Raw genomic sequence first — 22,163 nt, 5'->3', positions numbered from 1 at the left:
GTAAAGGGAAAAATGGCACCCGCTTTGTGGGGTTGTGGTGGCTGAATTCACTTCCAAGGCATGTGTACCGCGTTGGCGCATATCAGGCGCTCAGGAATGGAAGCTGTTATTATAATCATTATAGTTATTATTTATACTATTGTTTGCTAGGGCTGTGGGAAGGAGGGGTCAGAGAAGGGACTCGGGGCACAGACCACCCGAGTTCTGGTTCTGCATGGCCTTCCCTGTGGTCTCTGATAAGTCATTTCCTCTCCCTGGGCCTCAGCTTCTGCATATGAGAAATGGGCCCAGTCAGGCTCATCCTGCTGACTCATGGTAGTGTGGGGTCCAGCCAGGTGGAATGACCCAGTGGGACTGGCCAGGGGCTGCCCATTGCCATCCTCCCCCTGCTGCCTCTGGGCCAGATTGCGCTTGGCCAATGCCTCCTCTGCAGCAGCCACCCTGGCCCCTCCGGACCAGTGACCCCGGCCTGGGCACTACCTGGGATCGATCAGACTTGGCCTTCGGGACCTGATTGGTCCTGGCTGAGCAGGGCAAACACCGACATCCCCTACAAGCCACAGGCCCCTTCCCCCAGCCTCAGTTCTCAGCTGCCTCCAGCAGGAAGCTGGTGGCTCCTCTGTCCCCAGACTGAGCCCGTGAGTGACACGGAGGCAGAGGAACCCAGAGCCATGCGGAGTCTCGGGGCCCTGCTTCTGCTGCTGACCGCCTGCCTGGCGGTGAGGGCCAGCCCTGTGCCGACGCCACCTGCCAACATCCAGGTGCAAGAGAACTTCGACCTCTCCAGGGTAAGGCTGGCCTGTCTGGCGGCGATGGCGGGGTGTCTGAGCTGCTAGGCCTTGCCAGGGGGCGAGTCCCACCTGCCTCTGGGCCTCAGTCTCCCCATCTGAAGGGCCCTTCCTGCCCAGATCGTCTGGGATTCGTTGAAGCTACCAGCCCGTGGATCCGCCATTCTGTGGGGCTCTGGTCTGAGATGCTGAGTTAAATGTCCTCGCCTTGGAGCCTGTCCTCTTGGGCTCCAAGGGGAATCCATGGCCATGCTTCGATTCGATCCCACCCGGGGAAGGCTTTGTGCTGACTGCTGCCCCCCAGCCCTGCCCCCTTCAACCACTCACCTGCACCCTCTCTGTTAGCCCGTCCTGGATCCCCCACCCTCACAGGCCTGGGGTGGCACAGGGTGGGCGTGCAGGGTCACGGGGAGAAGAGATGCAGGACAGAGGTGCTGGGGGGCTTGGGAGGCCTGGGTGGGGCGCTGGGGGCCGGGGGTGGGGTCTCCTAGGACTGCCTTCCAGTCCCAGCTCTGCCCCAAGTCACTGGGTGTCCTTGAACAGGACCTTGCCCCACCCCGAGCTCAGTCTCCAGGTCAGGGTGAGGGGCTGTTGGGCGGTTCTAGCCACAGCCTCTTGTGGGTGTTGTGTGCACTCAGGGACAAGCAAGGGTTGTGGGTGGAGGGGCGTGAGGAGCAGGGACCTTGGGGGTCCGGGAGGGCGGAGGGTCCGAGGTTCATTGGCCCCTGCAGGACGTGAGGGCTCACTCAACTCCCCATCGTGTGGTCAGGGGAGAGGCGGCGGGTTGTCCCACGTCAGACTCAGCTCAAGGAAAGGAGGTACTTTGGATAACATGGAGCTACGGGCTGCTCGCGAGGTGGTGAGCTCCCTGTCCCCAGAGGAGTAGAACACGGACTCCTGCTCTTGGGGAGCAGTGGGTCATGACCACCTTAGGGCATGGGGATTTGGACCCCGTCCAGGTGAGCAGCAGAGATCTCCAATCTCAGCAGAGTCAGACCTTCTGCCAGGCAGGGTGGGACCCCATCTGCGCATCTCCCTCCTAAGCTTGCCGTGATGCCTGAGTCCCACCGTGAGGGCTCCAGCCTCCCTTGAAGCTGTGTGGCCTCCAATGAGCTATCGGACATTCTCTCTTAGAAGGATTAGGCATTGAGAAGAGGGAGGGGCGCGGACTTTCGGCAAGGTTCCACTGAGGTCTGAGGCAAAGCCGGATCCTCAGAGCTCGTGGCTGCCTCCTAGATCTACGGGAAATGGTTCCTCGTGGCCATGGGCTCCACCTGCCCGTGGCTGAAGAAGATCAAGGACAGGATGACCATCAGCACGCTGGTGCTGGGAGAGGGAGCGACGGACGGCGAGATCAGCACGACCAGCACTCGCTGGCGGTGAGTGGGGACGCGGTGGGAGGGCCGGGAGGGACCAGGGCCCATGCAACCCCCCCGGTCCTGGCTTCAGTCACCACCCTGTCCTGGAAGGTTACACATCCCTGCCTCCAGCCAGGACCTCGCCTCTGAGCTGCAGACTTCTCTGCTGTCCTCCACCAGGGCATCTATTTTCCAACATCCCGTCGACAGCTCAAGGGCAACGCTGCCAACACTGTGCCTGTTTTCCAACCTGCTCTTGCTCCTTGGGCGTCCCTTAGCTCAAGAAGGGCACTTCTATGCCCCAGGGACCCAACCTGGAAACCTGGGCAGGAAGGGGGTCTCCTAGACCCCTCTGTCTGCTGCCACTGGCCATTCAACCCCTTGCCAAGCCCTGTCCCTTGTCTTCCTAGGTCCCTCCAATCATTCCGTTCTCCCCTCTTCTCTGCCACCACCTGGTCCAAACCACCTTCCTTTCTTTCCTGGGTGTCTACAGCAGCCTCTCCACATTGCTCCCTACCTCTAATCTCGAACCTTCCATCCAGTCCGTTCTTCACCCGGCAAACCAGAAAGACCTTTGGAAAACTCACATCTGCTTAAAGCTTTCTGTAGCTCCTTCCTGCCCTTGGGAATCAAATTCAACCCCTGTGATGTGGCCTTCCAGGCCCCTGCCAGCACTCGCCATTCCCTGCCCCACTCTCTCCCACGTACTCTGTGACCCACCCACGTGGACCTCCTCTCAGTTCCCGGAGCCCTCCGCCCTCTCGCACCTCTGGACCTTTGCACCTGATGGTCCCTTGTACCAGGAAAACTTCTCCCCACCTCCCGGGACTAATTGCTATGGATCCTTCAGGACTTAGGTTCCATGTTGCTTCCTCCAGGAAGTCCTCCTGGCCCCACAGGTTCAGGTTACATGAACTCCTTTGTGCTGTCGGAGCATCTCCTGCTTCCCCCTACATGGCATTTGTCACACTGACTGCCTCTGCCCACCCACCCCACTCGATTATAAGCTCTGTGAGTGGACACAGTCTCTCTTGCCGTCCTTTGTATCCCCAGCGTGTAGCAGGGGCCTGGCACATAGACACTGCTCTATAAATAGTAATCATTGTAACAATAATAGCTAATTGTGTGGAGGGCGCACTCCGAGCTCCTTTCCTATAATATCTCATTTGACTCTGGCAACCACCAGGTGAGGTAGAAACTGTCACCATCCCCATTTCACAAGAGAAACTCGGAGTAATAAATGAATTCCTGCGTTAACCCACCGCCCCGGCTGGGCATCGGCAGGATGTGCAGACTTGGTTAAGGGCGTGACTTTTAGTGCTGGCTTTGCCAAGAAGATGGCAGGGACCCGTCCCTTTTCCTCTGTCCCTCTGTCCCCTCGTCTGTACAACGGGCATCTCCCGGGGCTGGTGTGAGGATTAAACAAGGTATTTAGAAATGTTACTTTCCAAGCTGCAAAAAAAAAAAAGATAGTTGGAGCGGATGTTGCTAGAGAGTGGGGTGTCAGGACCGTGGTCTCCACCAGAAGTGACCTTCCTTTTGGTTTGTTTGTTTGCAGGAAGGGCGTCTGTGAGGAGATCTCGGGGGCTTATGAGAAAACAGACACCAAGGGGAAGTTCCGGTATCATAAATCCAGTAAGTTGAGTCCCAGGAACACGCAGAGTTCTCTGCTTTGCTAAAAAATGCCTTGACGTCTTGAGCGCTCTTTCCTTCCACCTCAGCTCTCGCTGCCCCTCTAACATTTCCTCTCATTTTTCTGAGCCTTCCTCCAAATTCCTCCTCTTCTTTCTCCTCTTTCTTCTCCTCCTCCTCCTCCCTCCTCTCTTTCTCTCTCTTCTCACACACGCATAAATGCGAGCATCCACAATGGAGGATGGCGCTGATCGCTGAGGATAACATCAAGATGTCGTCAGTCTGCGTGTCTTGTTAGGTATCTGCAATCAGCTGGTAATTTGCTAAGCAGCTACCGTGTACAGTGTGCGTGGCGCTTGGACATGAATTTATTCATGAATCCAGCCAGTGTTCATTGAATATGTGCTGTGTGTCAATGATTGTCTGAAGAGTTGAATGTATGAATGTTTAGGTAGATGGATCGTAGGATAAATAAAGAGAGAATAAACAAATGATCGGTAAAGGAACCCATGTATGGATGGCGGGTATATGCGTTAATCAGTCCGTCATCTAGTAGATAAATTGATGGATTAATGGATGGAGGAAAGAAGGAAGGAAGGAAAATGGATGCATTTATGGACCGATGTATGGAGAGGATGGAATGATGATAAGTGAATAAACAATGAATATACAGAGGAGACGGATGGTTAGAGAGAGAGAGACTGAAGATGGATGGATAGATAAATACACAGAAAGGATGTGTGGACAGAGGATGGAAGAATAGATGATGAGTAGGTGAATAGTGAAGGATCTCAGGCCGGAAGAGCCTTCTGACCACCGATCCCTTTGTCTTCCTGCATCTCCCACGCAGAATGGAACCTCAGCATAGAGTCCTATGTGGTCCAGACCAACTATGATGAGTATGCCATTTTTCTGAGCAAGAAATTCAGCCGCCGCCACGGACCCACCATCACCGCCAAGCTCTACGGTAAAGGCCTGGAATTAGATAAGCTCATGGAGTTGGGGGCGGGAGGAGGTCCGTGACTTAGGGACAGTGGAATGGGGAAGAGCAGGGGGTTTGCTTTTTCTTTCTGACAACACTCTAGTTACGGGACAGCTGGAAACCTTTACCCTCCCTGGGGGAGGTGGAGCTCAGCCTCCCGTTTGAGGTAGAGTCCTCTTCTTTTGATCTCCAAAATTCCAGACCCAGAGACTTCCAGAGCCTCCAGGCCCTTAAAACAATCAGTGGAAAGAGCACCGTGTGGGGAGTTGGGGGACCCAGGTGGGATCCTGGAAGGGACACTGCCTCCTTTCCTGGAGCCCACCTTTCTGTAACTGTGTTGAAGAGGTGGAATTGGGCCCATGGTTTTCAAACTTCCCCTAAATGAAAATCCCTGGGCAAGATTGCCTCAGGCCCTGCCACCGCAGGCACCTGTGGCTCGAGGCATCTTCTCTGCTTTCCACTTGCAGGGCGGGATCGGCAGCTTCGGGAAAGCCTGCTAGACACGTTCAGGGAGGTGGCCCTGGGCGTGGGCATCCCCGGGGACTCCATCGTCACATTGGCTGACAGAGGTAAATGGCTTGCCACCCACCCTACATCTCTGTCCCCTCCTCATCCTTCATGGCCTCAGAGAACATCTTCCCAGCCCCTGGGCCTTTCCTGTAACCCTCGGAGATAAGCAGGGCCACAGCCCCGCCCCGCCATCACAGGGAAGGCAGCGGGGTCCCTGGATTTGCTCCACGTCACACGGCGTGTTCCTGGCGGAGCAGAGACTAGAATCGATTTGGGGTTCACTCTTCCGTCCCGTGTCTAAGTGAGCTTACATCAGAATCCATAGGTACCTCGTAGGAGGCTTAAGAGCGTGCTTTAGAGCACCTAGCTTCAAACTGAGCTGTGTGGCTTCTGGCTGGTCAACCTCCCAGAGCCTCGCTTTCCTCATCTGTGAAGTGGGGCGTAACAATGCCTCCCGTGTAAGTTGCTGTGGGGGGTCAATGAGATAAAGCCCTTAAATACAATAGCACTGTGCCTGGCGTCTAATAAGTGCTCAGTAAGTGTTAGCCATTGCTGTTCCTGCGATGGTGCGGGTGAAAGGATTCTGGTCGTGGGGTGGAGAGGATGCCGATGCTGATGATGGCGCAGCCACCAGTCTGTCGCTTTTCCAGTGAATGCCCCTCGGAAACCATGTCCGAGGAGCCATTCCGGAAGCGGGCTAATGCACCAGACACTTTGGCGCAGTGCCTATCTGGCACACAGGCATTAGAACTATGAGAGAAACAATGCCCCCTCTGGGTCTGGGAGGCCCCCTGGTTTGACCCTCTTCCTTACTCCTCTGTCGTGTCCTCTCCCTAGGTGAGTGTGTGCCTGGGGAGCAGGAGCCAGAGCCCATGCCATTCTCGGTGAGCACCTCTCCCCCACCCCAGCCCCACCCTGCATGCTCATGCGGGCTGCCCCTGCTGAGGTCCTGCTGTGGTGGCAGGCGGGGGCATCAAGAGGGGTCGGGAGAAGGCAGTGATGGGTGTGGGTTTTGAAGTCAGACCAACCTGGGCTCAGTCTTGGTTCCCACTGGGGCTGGTTGCTGCCCACGGGGACCTCACTTTCCTCATCCGTGAAGTGGGGTAATGGCACTTACCTTCCGGGGGCTAGAACTCAATGACGTGCTAGAAAAGGCCTTAGCATGGTGCCCCAAAGCAGGAAAATACTCAATAATAAAATGACAATACTCAATACTCAATAAATGAAAATAAAGTCAATTGATCTTCCTAAAAAGCAGCAAACGCAAGAGCAAGCAGCTTCTCAAACCCGCTCCTCTCCTAAGCTGCTTTTTGATTTTTGGGCTTCCTAACTCTTCTGTTTTATTTTCCTGCCTTTTGTCATGTTCATTAAGCTTTCTTCATTCTTTTTTCTCTGACTATTTGGAAATTACATATTCTAATTTATTTTGCTGACATGTGTGTATATGTCTACATGTGTGTGCATAAATATATATATAATATTTATTTAGAAACATATTCTTGAAAATTGTAAAAACACAAGAAAGCAAAAAATAAAAAGACAACGATGTCCTTATTCCTACATAGAATTAACACTGTTAACACATTATCTGTTTGCTTCTTTATTTTTTAAGAAAAATTACCATTGATTTTATAAAACTAACATATGCTCATTATGAAGAACGAAAACAATGCAGGAAAGTATGAAAAATAGAAGTTTAAAGAAAAATTCCACCACCCACAAACTACCAGCATCCACATCATTCCAAAATCTTGACATGCGTACATGGAGAGAAGGACAGAGAGAAGGAAGGTTGGATAGATGAATGCACAAATTTAGACACACTATTATTAAATGGGATTATATTACAGATGCTATTTCTAATTTTAAAAAGCATTAATTGCAGTTTTCCTTGAATTTAAAAAAAAAAAAACTTGAAGTGGTCTTCTTGAACTTCAAATAAATATTTTTTCACCACTAGAGATTTGTTTCTTCAAGAATGCTCTGAGTCAAGTCAAGCTTGTGAAAAAACATGAGAGGCTGGCATCACTATACGTACTTTTCGAGGATATCTATTGTCTGCGTGATTTGAAAGGCACACATTTGCACTCGCAGACTTCATGTTCCATCTCCTCTTCCCTTTTTCTTTTTTTTTTTTTTTTTTTAATGTTATGATGGATTACAAGCTTGTGAAATTTCAGTTGTACATTTTTGTTAGTCATGTTGTGGGTACACCACTTCCCCCTCCGTACCCTCCCCCCACCCCCCCTTTTCCCTGGTAACCACCGATCAGATCTCCTTCTCAATATGCTAATTTCCACCTATGAGTGGAGTCATATAGAGTTCGTCTTTCTCTGACTGACTTATTTCGCTTAACATAATGCCCTCGAGGTCCATCCACATTGTTGTGAATGGGCCAATTTCGTCTTTTTTTATGGCTGAGTAGTATTCCATTGTGTATATATACCACATCTTCTTTATCCAATCATCAGTTTCTGGGCATGTAGGCTGGTTCCACGTCTTGGCTATTGTAAATAATGCTGCGATGAACATAGGGGTGCAACGGACTCTTGAGATATCTGATATCAGGTTCTTAGGATAGATACCCAGTAATGGGATGGCTGGGTCATAGGGTATTTCTATTTTTAACTTTTTGAGAAATCTCCATACTGTTTTCCATAGTGGCTGTACCAGTTTGCATTCCCACCAACAGTGTATGAGGGTTCCTCTTTCTCCACAACCTCTCCAACATTTGTCGTTCTTGGTTTTGGATGTTTTTGCCAATCTAACGGGGGTAAGGTGATATCTTAGTGTAGTTTTGATTTGCATTTCCCTGATGATTAGCGATGATGAACATCTTTTCATGTGTCTATTGGCCATATTCATATCTTCTTTTGAGAAATGTCTGTTCATGTCCTCTGCCCATTTTTTGATCGGGTTGTTTGTTTTTTTGTTGTTAAGCAGTGTGAGTTCTTTGTATATTATGGAGATTAACCCTTTGTCGGATAAGTGGCTTGTAAATATTTTTTCCCAATTAGTGAGCTGTTTTTTTGTTTCAATTCTGTTTTCCCTTGCCTTGAAGAAGCTCTTTAGTCTGATGAAGTCCCATTTGTTTATTCTTTCTATTGTTTCCCTCAACTGAGGAGTTACAGTGTCCGAAAAGATTCTTTTGAAACTGATGTCAAAGAGTGTACTGCCTATATTCTCTTCCAAAAGACTTATTGTCTCAGGCCTAATCTTTAGGTCTTTGATCCATTTTGAGTTTATTTTGGTGTGTGGTGAAAAAGAATGGTCGATTTTCAGTCTTTTGCATGTGGCTGTCCAGTTTTCCCAGCACCATTTGTTGAAGAGACTTTCTTTTCTCCATTGTAGGCCCTCTGCTCCTTTGTCGAAGATTAGCTGTCCATAGATGTGTGGTTTTATCTCTGGGCTTTCAATTCTGTTCCATTGATCTGTGGACCTGTTTTTGTACCAGTACCATGCTGTTTTGATCACTGTAGCTTTGTAGTATGTTTTGAAATCGGGGATTGTGATTCCGCCGGCTTTGTTTTTCTTGCTCAAGATTGCTTTAGCAATTCGTGGTCTTTTGTTCCCCCATATGAATTTTAGGATTGTTTGTTCAATTTCTGTGAAGAATGTTCTGGGGATTCTGATTGGGATAGCATTGAATCTGTATATTGCTTTAGGTAGTATGGACATTTTAACTATGTTTATTCTTCCAATCCATGTGCAAGGAATGTCTTTCCATCTCTTTATGTCATCGTCAATTTCTTTCAAGAAAGTCTTGTAGTTTTCATTGTATAGATCCTTCACTTCCTTGGTTAAGTTTATCCCAAGGTATTTTATTCTTTTCGTTGCGATTGTGAATGGGATAGAGTTCTTGAGTTCTTTTTCTGTTAGTTTATTGTTAGTGTATAGAAATGCTACTGATTTATGCACATTAATTTTATACCCTGCTACTTTGCTGTAGTTGTTGATTATTTCTAATAGTTTTTCTGTGGATTCTTTGGGGTTTTCTATGTATAAGATCATGTCGTCTGCAAACAACGCGAGTTTTACTTCTTCGTTACCTATTTGGATTCCTTTTATTTTTTTTTCCTGCCGAATTGCTCTGGCCAGCACCTCCAGTACTATGTTGAATAGGAGTGGTGAAAGTGGGCACCCTTGTCTTGTTCCTGTCCTCAGAGGGATGGCTTTCAGCTTTTGTCCATTGAGTATGATGTTGGCTGTGGGTCTATCATATATGGCCTTTATTATGTTGAGGTACTTTCCTTCTATACCCATTTTACTGAGGGTTTTTATCATAAATGGGTGTTGGATCTTGTCGAATGCTTTCTCTGCGTCTATTGAGATGATCATGTGGTTTTTGTTTTTCATTTTGCTGATGTAGTGTATCACGTTGATTGACTTGCGGATGTTGAACCATCCCTGTGTCCCTGGTATAAATCCCACTTGATCATGGTGTATAATCTTTTTGATGTATTGCTGTAATCGGTTTGCCAAAATTTTGTTGAGGATTTTTGCATCTATGTTCATCAGTGATATCGGCCTGTAGTTCTCCTTCTTTGTGTTGTCCTTGTCAGGTTTGGGGATCAGAGTGATGTTGGCTTCATAGAATGTGTTAGGGAGTTCTCCATCTTTCTCAATTTTCTGGAACAGTTTGAGGAGAATAGGTATTAAGTCTTCTTTGAATGTTTGGTAGAATTCTCCAGAGAAGCCGTCTGGTCCTGGACTCTTGTTTTTGGGGAGGTTTTTGATTACCGTTTCTATTTCCTTACTTGTGATTGGTCTATTCAGATTCTCCATTTCTTCCTGATTCAGTTTGGGGAGATTGTAGGAGTCTAGGAATTTGTCCATTTCTTCCAAGTTGTTCAATTTGTTGGCATATAGTTTTTCATAGTATTCTCTTATGATCTCTTGTATTTCATTGGTATCTGTTGTGATTTCTCCTCTGTCATTCCTGATTTTGTTAATTTGTGCTTTCTCTCTTCTTTTCTTGGTGAGTCTGGCTAGGGGTTTGTCAATTTTGTTAATTCTTTCGAAGAACCAACTCTTTGTTTCATTGATCCTTTCTATTGTCTTTTTTGTTTCAATATCGTTTATTTCTGCTCTTATTTTTATTATTTCCCTCCTTCTACTGACTCTGGGCTTTGTTTGTTCTTCTTTTTCTAGTTCTGTTAGGTGTCGTTTGAGGTTGCTTACGTGAGCTTTTTCTTGTTTAGTGAGGTGAGCCTGTATTGCGATGAATTTCCCTCTTAGGACTGCTTTTGCTGCATCCCAAATGATTTGGTATGTCGTGTTCTCATTTTCATTTGTCTCCAGATAATATTTGATTTCTTCTTTAATTTCTTCAATGATCCATTGTTTGTTGAGAAGCGTGTTGTTTAGTCTCCACATTTTTGCACCTTCCTCTGCTTTTTTCTTGTAGTTGATTTCTAGTTTAATAGCGTTATGATCAGAAAAGATGCTTGATATTATTTCAACTCTCTTGTATTTATTGATGTTTGCTTTGGTTCCCAAAATATGGTCAATCCTTGAGAATGTTCCATGTGCACTTGAGAAGAATGTGTAACCTGCTGTTTTTGGATGAAGTGTTCTATATATATCTATTAAGTCCATCTGGTCTAATTTTTCATTTAATTCTATTATTTCCTTGTTGATTTTCTGTCTGGATGTTCTGTCCATTGGTGTTAATGGTGTGTTGAGGTCCCCTACTATTATTGTATTGTTGTTGATGTCTTCTTTTAGTTCTATTAAGAGTTGCTTTACAAATTTTGGTGCTCCTGTGTTGGGTGCGTATATATTTATAAGTGTTATGTCTTCTTGGTGGAGAGTCCCTTTTATCATTATATACTGTCCCTCTTTATCTTTCTTTATCTGTTTTGCTTTGAAATCTACCTTGTCTGATATTAGTATAGCGACACCTGCTTTCTTTTGTTCATTATTAGCTTGGAGTATTGTTCTCCATCCCTTCACTCTGAGTCTGTGTTTGTCTTTGGGGCTGAGGTGTGTTTCCTGGAGGCAGCATATTGTTGGATCTTGTTCTTTGATCCATCCTGCCACTCTGTGTCTTTTGATTGGGGAGTTCAATCCGTTTACATTTAGAGTGATTATTGAGACGTGGGGGCCTACCACTCCCATTTTGTGTCTTGTTTTCCGGTTTTTTTCAGTTTCCTTTGTTTCTCGTCCCATGGTTTAATCTGTTCTGATGTAGAGCTGCTACTCTCTGTTGTTGTCCTTCTACTTATCTCCTCTGCTCTTGGTTTTGTAGCCCCTTTCCTTTTTTTGATTTTTCAGGAATGAGGGTTTTCCTGAGGATTTCCTGAAGAGGAGGTTTTGTGGCAATGAACTCCCTTAATTTTTGTTTATCTGGGAAAGTTTTTATTTCTCCATCGTATTTGAAGGATATTTTCGCTGGGTAGAGAATTCTCGGCTGTAGATTTTTGTCCTTCAGATTTTTGAATATATCATTCCACTCTCTTCTAGCCTGTAAAGTTTCTGCTGAGAAATCTGCTGATAGCCTGATGGGGGTTCCTTTGTAGGTTAGTTTCTTTTGCCTGGCTGTCCTTAATATTTTCTCCTTGTCGTTGACTTTTGCTAGCTTCACTACTATATGCCGTGGAGTTGGTCTTCTTGCATTGATAAAGTTTGGAGATCTATTGGCTTCTGTCACCTGAAGATCCATCTCCCTCACCAGATTTGGGAAGTTCTCAGCCATTATTTCTTTGAATAGGTTTTCTGCCCCTTTCTCCTTCTCTTCTCCCTCTGGTATACCTATAATCCTTACGTTGCATCTCCTAATTGTGTCTGATAATTCTCGGAGAGTTTCTTCATTTCTTTTAAGTCTTGCTTCTCTCTCCTCCTCTGCCTGCAACAATTCTATATTGCCATCTTCCAAATTGCTAATTCTTTCCTCCATATTATCGGCCCTACTGTTCAGAGCATCTAGATTTTTCTTAATCTCCTCTATTGTGTTCTTCATTTCCAATATTTCTGTTTGGTTCTTCTTTATCGTATCAAACTCTTTTGTGACATAGCTCCTGAACTCGTTGAGTTGTCGGTCAGAATTCTCTCTTAACTCATTGAGAATCTTAATGATGGCTGTTTTGAAGTCATCGTCATTTAGGTTATACATCTCATTTTCTTTGGGATTGTTTTCTGTATATTTGTTGCTTTCTTTCTGTTCTGGAGATTTAATGTATTTTTTCATATTGCTTGATGTTGTTGATTTGTGCCTCCGCATGGAAATAGAGTTTGGTTGCTCCTTTCACTTGTTTCAGCTGCTGCGGTGGGAGGAGCAGCTGTTTATATTTCACCAACCAGGAATCCTGTCCATAGTTGCTAACTGGGCCTGGGCCCCTCTTCGTAGCCACAGTGGCCCTTTGGATTCCCTCCTCTGCCGTGGGGGCCGTCACAGGGGGGCTTCAGGCTGCAGGTGCCTACTGTTGCAGCCCACCTAGATGTGCTCTCTCCTTGGGGTCTGCAACGGTGTTATGGGCTTTTCCAGCAGCCAGGGGTGGGATCACTTATATTTGTCGCTCCGTTGCTGTCGGCACCCACCAAATCTCACTTGTCCTCTATAGGTCGCAGGAGAGCTATTGGCATCTTCTACAGTCTGTGGTTAGTACACCTAGCTATGCTGCTTTTGCCCTGGGGTCCTCCAGCCTTGTGGCTGGCGGCTGGGTGCCTTCTACTGGTGCTGTGCAGAGGCTTTCCCTAAGGCTGCTGTGAGCCTGTAGGGTTTCCCCCTAGGCTACTAAGCTGGGTCTCTGGAACTCTCTCCAGCCCCAGTCCTCTCCGAGATCTCCGGCAATCCCTAGCCCCACGGGGCGGGCAACGGCAGCTGGGGGTCGCCCCGCCCTCAGGGCTTCTCTCCTGGCCTCTGCCGGAGCCGTGAATGCTCAGCGTGGCCCCTCTGCTAACGGCAGGCAGAGAGTTTTGTCTGCTGCTCGGGCGGAGCTCCGGCGCTTCCCCTCCGGGTCGCAGGACCGGCCTTTGAAAATTCCCCCCACCCCGGTCCTCTCTGAGATCTCCGGCAATCCCTAGTCCCACGGGGCGGGCAACGGCAGCTGGGAGATCTCCGTGCCCTCCGTGTCTCTCTCTGGGACCCTCCGGGCGCCCCGAGCACCAGGCTGGATCCCCCCGCCAATGGCGGAGAGAGACTCTCCCCGCGGGCTCAGGTGTGCAACTCCAAAGTTTCCCTCTGCGTTTAGGAGTAATTGCAGGGGGTTTAGGTAGGGTTCTGGTCACCTGTTTCCACCGTCGCTCCTCTGTTGTGTTCTCGCTCCTGCCCTAGACGTGCGTGGATCCTCTGGGGGCGTCCGTTGGAAGAAAGCCGCTTGCGGGTACCAGGCTGCCCGTCGGGGTCGGAGAGCCCTCACCTATTTCCACATCCTCCCAGAGGAAAGTCCATCCGCCTTCCGATGTATAGTCGCGTGGGTGTCTCAGACGTCCTGAGATGCTGTCTGGATATCCTTTGTCAAGCGATAAGTGTCCAAATAATTGTAGACTCGAAGGGCGAGAGACAAAGAGGACTACTCACGGCGCCATCTTGGCTCTTCCCTCCTCTTCCCTTTTTCTTTCACGTTGTCGAGATCGCTGCCTTTCCCATTCTGCTCTGTCGACATAATTCCCAGTCGTTTAGGAACAGTTGTATATTTTAATGGATTCTACACTCATCTGTCGTTAATAGAACCACGGCTTCTCCATTTCTGAGTTATTTATTTCCATTAATCTCTTAATTAGTGCCATTTCTTTATCAAGTGGTGTTTTCGAGGAGGGTTCATGGATGTTTTAACCCCTGAATTCTTCCCTCTTTGAGAATGTCTGCCAGTTTCCTCCACGCTTGAATGACATTTTGCTTGGGTGTCGTCTTCTTGGGTCCTGTGTTCTTTCCCTCAGAAAAAGCTTTGTATGCACTGCTCCATTGTTCTCCAGCTCTGATTATCGCTATGGGAAAGCCTGAGGCCAGCCTGAGATTTCCTTTCCTTGTAAGCTATTTGTTTCTTCTGTCCACATGCCTGGACAGACTTTATCCTTGAAGCCAACATCTTAACAAGCACCCGTGTGGTGGGGAGAATTCTATATCAAATTTTCCTGGAACGCTACGTGCCCTGTCCATCCACAAATAACATTCCTTCTGTATTTCAGGGAACTCTGCTGCATGATATGGAATTCATCTTCCATTCCTTTTGTTGGGTTTTGTTACCTGGGGAACACTTGTTCTCTCATCCTGGAGAATCTTTGTCTTCCACATGTACCAGTTTCTCTCAAATTGCTTTCATCTGTATTCACTGGCTTTATCACCAATCTTTCTTCTATGACAATCATTCCATTTAGCAGCATCTATTCTGTTCCTGACTATCTCTGTTTTGTTGACTAGCTCTGAATTTATGTTGTTTTGGTTCTCAATTTGTTTATTTAGGCCTGGACTCTCTCTTTTCATCTCACTCTGTTGTTTACCATTTCATCTTTAATCTTGTTTTAATAAATGCATGTTCTTATTAAGTAATTCTATAGCTTGAGGTCATTGAGGAATTTCCTTTTGCTCCTTGAGTTATGTTTTCTTCTAAGTTGGGGTCACAGGTTGGGTTCCCTGGGTCAACTCCTGTGGAAGGGAAGGGAGGATTGGGCAGAGGGAGAAACAGAGCTGGATGTGGTCACAGTGCCTCAGCCAACCCGACAGGGAGCTCTGGAACTGGAAGAACCCTTGGAGTTGTCCCATGATGAGGCCAAGGGCATGGCTTTAATGCCCCATGATGGTCGCTCTGGGAAGGAAACGTGACCTTGAGTGAGAGGGCTCCCTTTGGCTGAGGCAGTCTGCAACGGGGGCTGACAGCCAAGGGCTGTGGATGCCTGCACTTCCAGCAGCTGGGAATGTGAGTCCATCCTGAGGGGAAGTCTAGGCACTTCATGAGAGTGCCCACCATAGTTGGGCCCTTTCTCTAGTTCAGGCTGTTTATTCTTTCATTTCTGAGGTGGGTGTGGGTAGTTTCTGAACGATTTCTTTTTATCTGGCTCCTGCTTAGTCAGTTTTAGCCAGACTTTCTGTTTGTTCTGATATGGTGGGGTGGAGGTTTCATTTACTCCTCAGCCCTCTTCCCACTAAATTGGAGCCTAGTCCCCTCCCACCCAATTTTAGTGTAAGGTTGTGGTATTTTGTGTTCTGTCACTTTTCTGAAGTCCAAGGTTGGTTGGAATACCCTCCTTTGCTTTCTCTTTTGAAGGACTGAGAGATATCCTGTGTGGGGTTCATTCCACCTGGTCGGGGCTGGCAGTGATTGTCATGTGTCCCGTGGTGCACCCCCTAGCGCATTAGATTGTGCAGCCCCAGAACCTTCCGTTAGAGAGAGCCAGCCTCGTCTATTTTCTTCTTTTATTCCCAGAATTCATTTTCACTACTACTCGGTCAAAAGAGGAAAAAGATAGGGTTCCCTCAATTTTCTTCTCTCAGATTTGGGGGTCTTAGGGCAAGTTATCAGAGATGTGATGACAGGCCAGGACTTGGAGTTGGAGGGCGGGGTTAGGAGCCAAACCTCACTAACCACCCTGTCCAGCTCCAGAATATCTGATTTCTGTCCTTGATCAAAAGTTGCCATTTTTGTTTTAAATTATGCCTCTTTCCTTGTTTGAGTGATGTTGATGAACACTGTGGGGCTGGTGTTTATGAATTCATTTTTGGCTACTGTTAGGTATTGGAGAGGGCAATTTTGAGGGAAATTTCAATCTGCCACCTTAATCCGGATTTCAGCGGAGTCTGTATTTCTTTATCCATGTCAAGAATGAAACAATAACCAATGACTCCCCTTGCCCCAGAGAAAAATGTAGAGCACTTCCATTTCTTCCTTCCAGGCTTCCCACATGCCCATTTTTGTGGCTATAATCTGAGATTGATATTTGTATTTTCCACCTTTTGTTTTGAGAATTACTTTTAACATTTCCATTAAGTTGTATGACCATTTTAACAATAATTTAACCTCAACTCTATGTGTTATTTGGTTTATAGTGTTTCGTCATTTCTTTGCTGTCACATCATCCATTTTCTTGTGTTTAGATTCCCTTCTCAATGGGTGGGAATATTTCTGTAAGTACTTTTTCCAGAAAGATACATGGGTGGGAAACTGTTGGATCCTTGCGTGTCTGAGAATGTCTTTCTGGGTTTATGTTACATGATCAACAGCTCAGATGAGTGGAGAATCCTGAGTTACAACCTTCTTCCTCTTACAACCCTCACATATTGCTCTGTAGCTTTGGTCATTAAATGCTGCCATTTAAGGGCCACTAGCCTTTTTGTCCTTTGTCTCTAGGAAATGTCTAGAAGAGGCTCATCATTAATTTTGCCTCATTCCCTCTGAGCCCTTTATAATTGGACAACTCAAGTCTTCCTTCGACTTGGAAAAGTTTTCTTCTATTATTTCTATATCAATAGCCTCTCCTCCTAGAATTCCTGTTACGTGGACTTATTTCTTATACTATCTAACCTGCAGTTTATTGTCTCTACTGTGCGGCTAAACTCAACAAAGTCTTTTCTATCTCCACTAACTTTCCACTTCTTTCATTCATTTCCATCACTGTTGGCTCCTGTTATATTGATGCAAGGTCATCTTGCCTTTTATTGACGGTTTGAGTCTTCTCCCGTTTCTTACTGTTCTCCTGGTTTCGTAGCGATATTTCTCCTGTTCAGCCTGATCCTTGTGAGAGGCTGCATTATCTAATTTGTCTCATGGTTCTTCTCTTTTCCTTCATCTTCCCCAGGGAAGGTGTACATGTGACCAGCTTGAGACGGATTCTGGCAGACTGTGGCAGGCCCTGACCACAGCTTCCAGTTGCACCTTGAAAGGAGAAGGGAAAAGTTGAAGGCTACTGTAGTTTTAGTTTTTCAGACTCCAGGTCTCCTCTGTGGGCAGGAAGGCTGACTGGTGGCTGGCAGTGTCCCCGCTCATCCCCTCTTTAGTTGTCCTGGGACAATTAAAGCAGTCACTATCTGAGCTAGGAGCATTGGGGTCCAGTCTTGGGGTCCCTACTTCCTACTTTCTAGATGGCTTTTCCTCTGCAAGCAGCTAACAATGGTGTGGTCAGCCCTTCCTGCAAGGCCGTGCCACCCATGCTCCGTTGTGTAGAAACGCCTTCCAGTGCTGAGCATGGGACGCTGCCTTCCCCTAGATTCCACTCCAGGATAGACTTCTTTTCCGTGATTATAGTCCTTTGGGCATTTCAGCTGGAAGTTGAATATGTAGGTATTATTATTATACCTTGAGGTTCTGATCTTTCATTTCAGACCAGAAATTTATCCCATGATGTCCATTCTGGAATTCAGGTTGATGCTTTTGGAAAAAGAGGCCATTAACCAGTCTGGCAGCTGTGCATCTGTCTGTACCCTGATCCTCAAAGCGAATGGCTTGTTTCTATATTCCAGGGGTGCGGGCGAGCTATAATGGCAAGGTCTCTGCAACAGCTTCGTCTCTTTCTTTCCTGCAGAGAGCCCGGCGCGCTGTGCTGCCTCAGGAAGAGGAGGGGTCAGCGGCTGGCCAGCTCACACCTGAATTCAGCAAGAAAGAAGGTAATGGTTGCTCGACTTTTCACCCCCTTCTGCCGTACTCCAGAGAGGGAGGGCCCAGAAAGGCAAATCAAGTCCTCTGCACTGTGCCGGGGGTTGTGGGCAGAGAGGAGGAGCATAAGGCATGTCCCTGAGCTTAGGGACCTCCAGCCCCGTGGGAAGCGAGTTCTTGCCCTGTCTCCATCACTCTGTGGCCTCCTAGCTTCATTTCCTCATCTATGCAATGGGATACCAGCCTGCTGAGCTGACCCTCAGGGCTCTTGTGAGAGCTTGGGGGGAAGAACATGAGGACGCTTTGTGTAGTCAACAGTGTTCACCAACAACTCACTCTCCAACTGACTCAGTAAACACTGACCCCTGCTCCACCGCAGGCCCTGCGCTGGGCAACTGGGATCACGGAGACAGACCACCCGCATCTTCTTGGGACTTCTGGTCAAGTGGGGGAGGCCGTCAAGGAAGAAAGTGATGGGACCAAAAGGGTGGGTCAGCTAAAAGGGCTGGGATAGCTCAGAGGATGGAGGGGTGAGGGGGTCAAAGAGGACTTCCTGGAGGAAGGGGAATTCAGGCTGTGTCCAGGTATCCAGGTAGGGTTTTACAGAGAAAGGCATTCCAGGGGCAGGAACACAAAAGCAGAGGCATGGGGGTGGGACGTCAGTGAACACGTCAGGCTGGCCGGCATGGGTGCTGGTGAATGTATCGTCAACTACTGTTATTACCGAGTCTCTGGGCAGACAAGACCAACACAGGGGCTGGTGCTCTGTGGGTGGCTGGTAACTCCCTGTGTGATGGAGTGGAATGAGCATGGATTTTGGAGTCTGACGTGGTTTTGAATCTTAGCTCTGTAGGACCCTGGGCGAGTCATTTTACCTTTCAGAGAATCAATCCCCTCCTTTATACCATGAGTGGGTGAGCCTTCCTCTTAGCGCAGAGAGGAAAACAAAAAGAAATGAGGCATGTTAAGTGTCTGGCCTGGTGACAGGTCCTCAGTCAGCACTCAGTAAGTGTGGCTGTCCCATCCGTCCCCAGATTCCTGCCAGCTGGACCACGTGGAAGGCCCTTGCCTGGGGATGATCAGCAGGTATTTCTATAATGGCACCTCCATGGCCTGTGAGACCTTCCAATATGGCGGCTGCCTGGGCAACGGCAACAACTTTGCCTCAGAGAAGGAGTGTCTGCAGACCTGCCGGACTGTGGGTGAGCGTGGGCCCCTCACCTCTGTGCACACTGTGCACACTGCATCCCCACGACCCCGTCTTTCCAAGAGACCGCCTGTGACTGAACAGCTAGCTCAGAGAGGACATCTGATGGGTGGGACTCCAGGGCAAGTGTCCTGAAGTCATAGGAATTGCACATTTGGATATGGGTGACCCTAGGCAAGTCATTTCTTCTTGTGGGCCCCAATTTCCCAAACTATAAAGAGGGACTAGCTGAGTAGGGTGCCCTGGTTCAACCGTAAGGGTTACTAATGCTCTGCTCCCCCCACCCAACCCCCCCACTCCACAGCGGCCTGCAACCTCCCCATAGTCCAGGGACCCTGCCGAGCCTTCATCCGGCTGTGGGCATTTGATGCCGCCCAGGGGAAGTGCGTCCTCTTCACCTATGGAGGCTGCCGTGGCAACGGCAACAAATTCTACTCGGAGAAGGAGTGCAAGGAGTACTGTGGCATTCCTGGCGACGGTAGGAGGCCCCCCCGGGGTGCCAGACTGGGCCATGGGGCCCTTAGGGTCCCAGTGGGAGAGCCTGTTAGGAGCAGGGGGTCTGGAGAGCTGAGTTCTGGACTCTGTACCTGATGACCAGCTCATCCACTCTCTGGGCCTCAGTTCCCCATCTGTAAAATGGGGCCAAGCCCTAGGCCTCACCCCGGCTGGGATGGGGCAGCTGGAAGGTGCTGGCCAGGCACAGGCAGAGGGGGTGCAGGTGGGCTGAGGAGCCCCAATTCTGGCTCTAATTCTGGCGCTGCCACACTGGGCTGGCCACACTGGGCAGGTGCCAATTTGAGCCTTGATTTTCTCTTCTGTAAAATGGGACAAAGTACCTACTTGCCAGACTTCAAAGTGACGAGCACAGCTAGTCCTCAGCTAACGGAGCTGTTACTAAGAATGATGGGGATGCTGTAAGGAGAATAGTAAGAGCGTCCCAGGGAACAGCCGCCATGTAGGGCTTCTGTGCCCTGTCTCCCCTCATGGCCCAAGTAAATGAGAAGAGGCAAGAAATCAGATCATTCTGTGGGATGCACTTTGAGGATATCAAGTCGTTCAGGGAGCAGAAGGTTCTGGCCTTGAGCTCAGGCCCCAACTCAGCCCGAGTGGCCTTCCCTCCTCCACGAGGCAGCCCCATCCCCTGACAGTCCCACCCACGGACCCCTGGGCGAGCCCGCACCCACTCCCTGGGCCTCTCTGTGTCCGCAGGGGACGAGGAGCTGCTGCGCTTCTCCAGCTGACCGGTCTGCAGGCCAGAGAGGGGCCACGGGGTGGCAGGGAGGGCAGGGCCAGTGTCTGTCCCCGTGCCCCACGGCAGTCTGGCCCACGTGACCTGGGTTCAAATAAAAACCAAATTGTAGACTCCTGAAATTCCACGTCCTGACTGTTCATTGTCGTCGCCGGTGTGACGAGGTGGGGGAGGGACGAGGAGGCAGAGCTGGGGTCGGGGCACCAGCAGCCCCAGCTCTCCCCAGAAGCAGACAGTGCGTGTGTGGGGAACGTAACAGAACCAGCTTCCGCACGTGAAACCGACTATGCAAATTATGAAGCATCAATCACAGTTCCGTTTACTCCACAATAGTGTAATGGGGGATGGTTCCTTTTAATAAAGCTGGTAAAAAGGGAAAATTGGGTACTTGTTTCTGGGAGGTGTTTGATGGGGTCATCCGTGACTCAGGGTCGGAAGAAGTAACTGGGCCCTCGTGTGCCTGGCGGGGTCAGGGCAAACGGTCCCCAAGTGTGCAAAATGATTCCTCTGTCCTTTGCCCAATGGAACCCCCCTCCACATTTTACCTCAGCTGCATCCTCAGCATCCGCTGCCAGGAGCTGAAGAGCCTTGGCTGTTGCTCCAGGAGGCCCTTGCCCTTGGCCCTTGAGTTCCCATCTCCTGGCATCCTCACTCTGACCTTTGCCCAGAAGCAGAATGTTTGCTGGCCTTTGCACTGTGTCCAGGACAAGCAGAGCCGAAGCCCCCGTCCGGCCTGCTTTTCCTCCCTTGAGAACGAGAACCAACTGGTTCAGGTGGCTCAGGCACCAACTCGGCCCAAGAACACGACTCCAGGAGCCTCCAATTTAGACACGCTCGGTTTACGAACATTTAACTTACAAAGACTTCTCGCTAGCTCTGTCCACCCAGAGCCCTGATCGACGCTGCTGCCGCCGAGGAAGGAAAAAACCCCAGCTTTGTGCATTCTGAGGTGGAGAGCTGACCCCCCAAGCAGAAACCCAGGCAGGGCCAGCGCCACCTCTCCGTGGGGCGACCCGCGTGCCAAGGGCTGGCAGCTAGCTCAGTCCAGGGTCCCTCTCCTGCCATTAGCCTGTTTGCTTAAGAGACCCATCAGGACGGAAGAAGGGAGGGAACCGTGCATCTCTTGTCGAGGGGAGGACCCAGAGGCAGGGACGTGGGTGTGCAAAGCTTGGAGGCCCCCTGGTCAGACTTCATAAAGACCCCGTCCTCGTCTCCCCCAAGGTCCAGAGCTTGGGGCTTCCAGTTCCCAACAGAGAGGACAGTGTCTGTGGTCATGGCCAGGACTCTCTGGGCACAAGTGGGTGGGGACAGCGGCAGGGGGACACAGGCAGTTGTTCTGGGAGAAGCAACAGGCTCTCCAGCCTGGAACTAACAAATGGCATCACGTCCCTATCTTGCTCGCCTCCATGCACACTCACACACCAGGGCCGGCCACATGTGGCAGACTGAAGGTGCCACTCTGAAGAGGTTTATTTTGAAGTGACCTGAGGGACCAATGCTTAAACCGGAGGGTGCAAGCCACAGGCAGGCAGTCCAGCTTCAGCTGGTGGAAGTTTGACTGAAAAGGCATTTTTTACAGTTCTGAATTAGCCATTTAAAAGTGGACCTACCATATACAAATCCAGCTTTCTCAATTCTCTTGAAAAATAAGTTCTGGCAGCCCAGGGCCTGCATCCTGCACCCCACGTGGTGGGAGCCGAGTGGAGATGGCCCCTCTAGACAGGGCCTCCCCTGTGGTTGGCCAGCCCTGCCTGCTGCCCTGCCTGGTCCCAGAGGCATGCGTCTCCATGACACTCACTAAAACTTTCACGACAAAAAATTCCCTTGAATCCTGACTTTCTCCCTGAGGGGTGGGATGGGGTTGAAGCCCATCTGTGACCCCGAGTCAAGAGTTCACGATGCTCATCTCG

At 49.1% G+C, this 22,163-nt stretch overlaps 1 protein-coding gene across 1 annotated transcript; it reads left to right on the top strand.

The window, feature by feature from the left end:
* The first annotated feature begins 563 nt into the window (after positions 1 to 563).
* On the top strand, positions 564 to 20,375 carry AMBP (alpha-1-microglobulin/bikunin precursor). The gene is made up of 10 exons (XM_046653683.1): positions 564 to 788; positions 2,025 to 2,167; positions 3,705 to 3,781; positions 4,629 to 4,745; positions 5,228 to 5,329; positions 6,108 to 6,154; positions 17,727 to 17,808; positions 18,832 to 18,999; positions 19,309 to 19,482; positions 20,214 to 20,375. The coding sequence occupies exons 1-10, from the start codon at positions 672 to 674 to the stop codon at positions 20,243 to 20,245; spliced, it is 1,059 nt and encodes a 352-aa protein (XP_046509639.1). The 5' UTR covers positions 564 to 671; the 3' UTR covers positions 20,246 to 20,375.
* Positions 20,376 to 22,163: the final 1,788 nt, after the last annotated feature.

Source organism: Equus quagga, chromosome 1, assembly GCF_021613505.1.
Source record: "Equus quagga isolate Etosha38 chromosome 1, UCLA_HA_Equagga_1.0, whole genome shotgun sequence".
NCBI classification, from domain to species: domain Eukaryota; kingdom Metazoa; phylum Chordata; class Mammalia; order Perissodactyla; family Equidae; genus Equus; species Equus quagga.
Note: the sequence above shows the minus strand (reverse complement) of the source record. Positions and strands in the feature narration are given on the sequence as shown.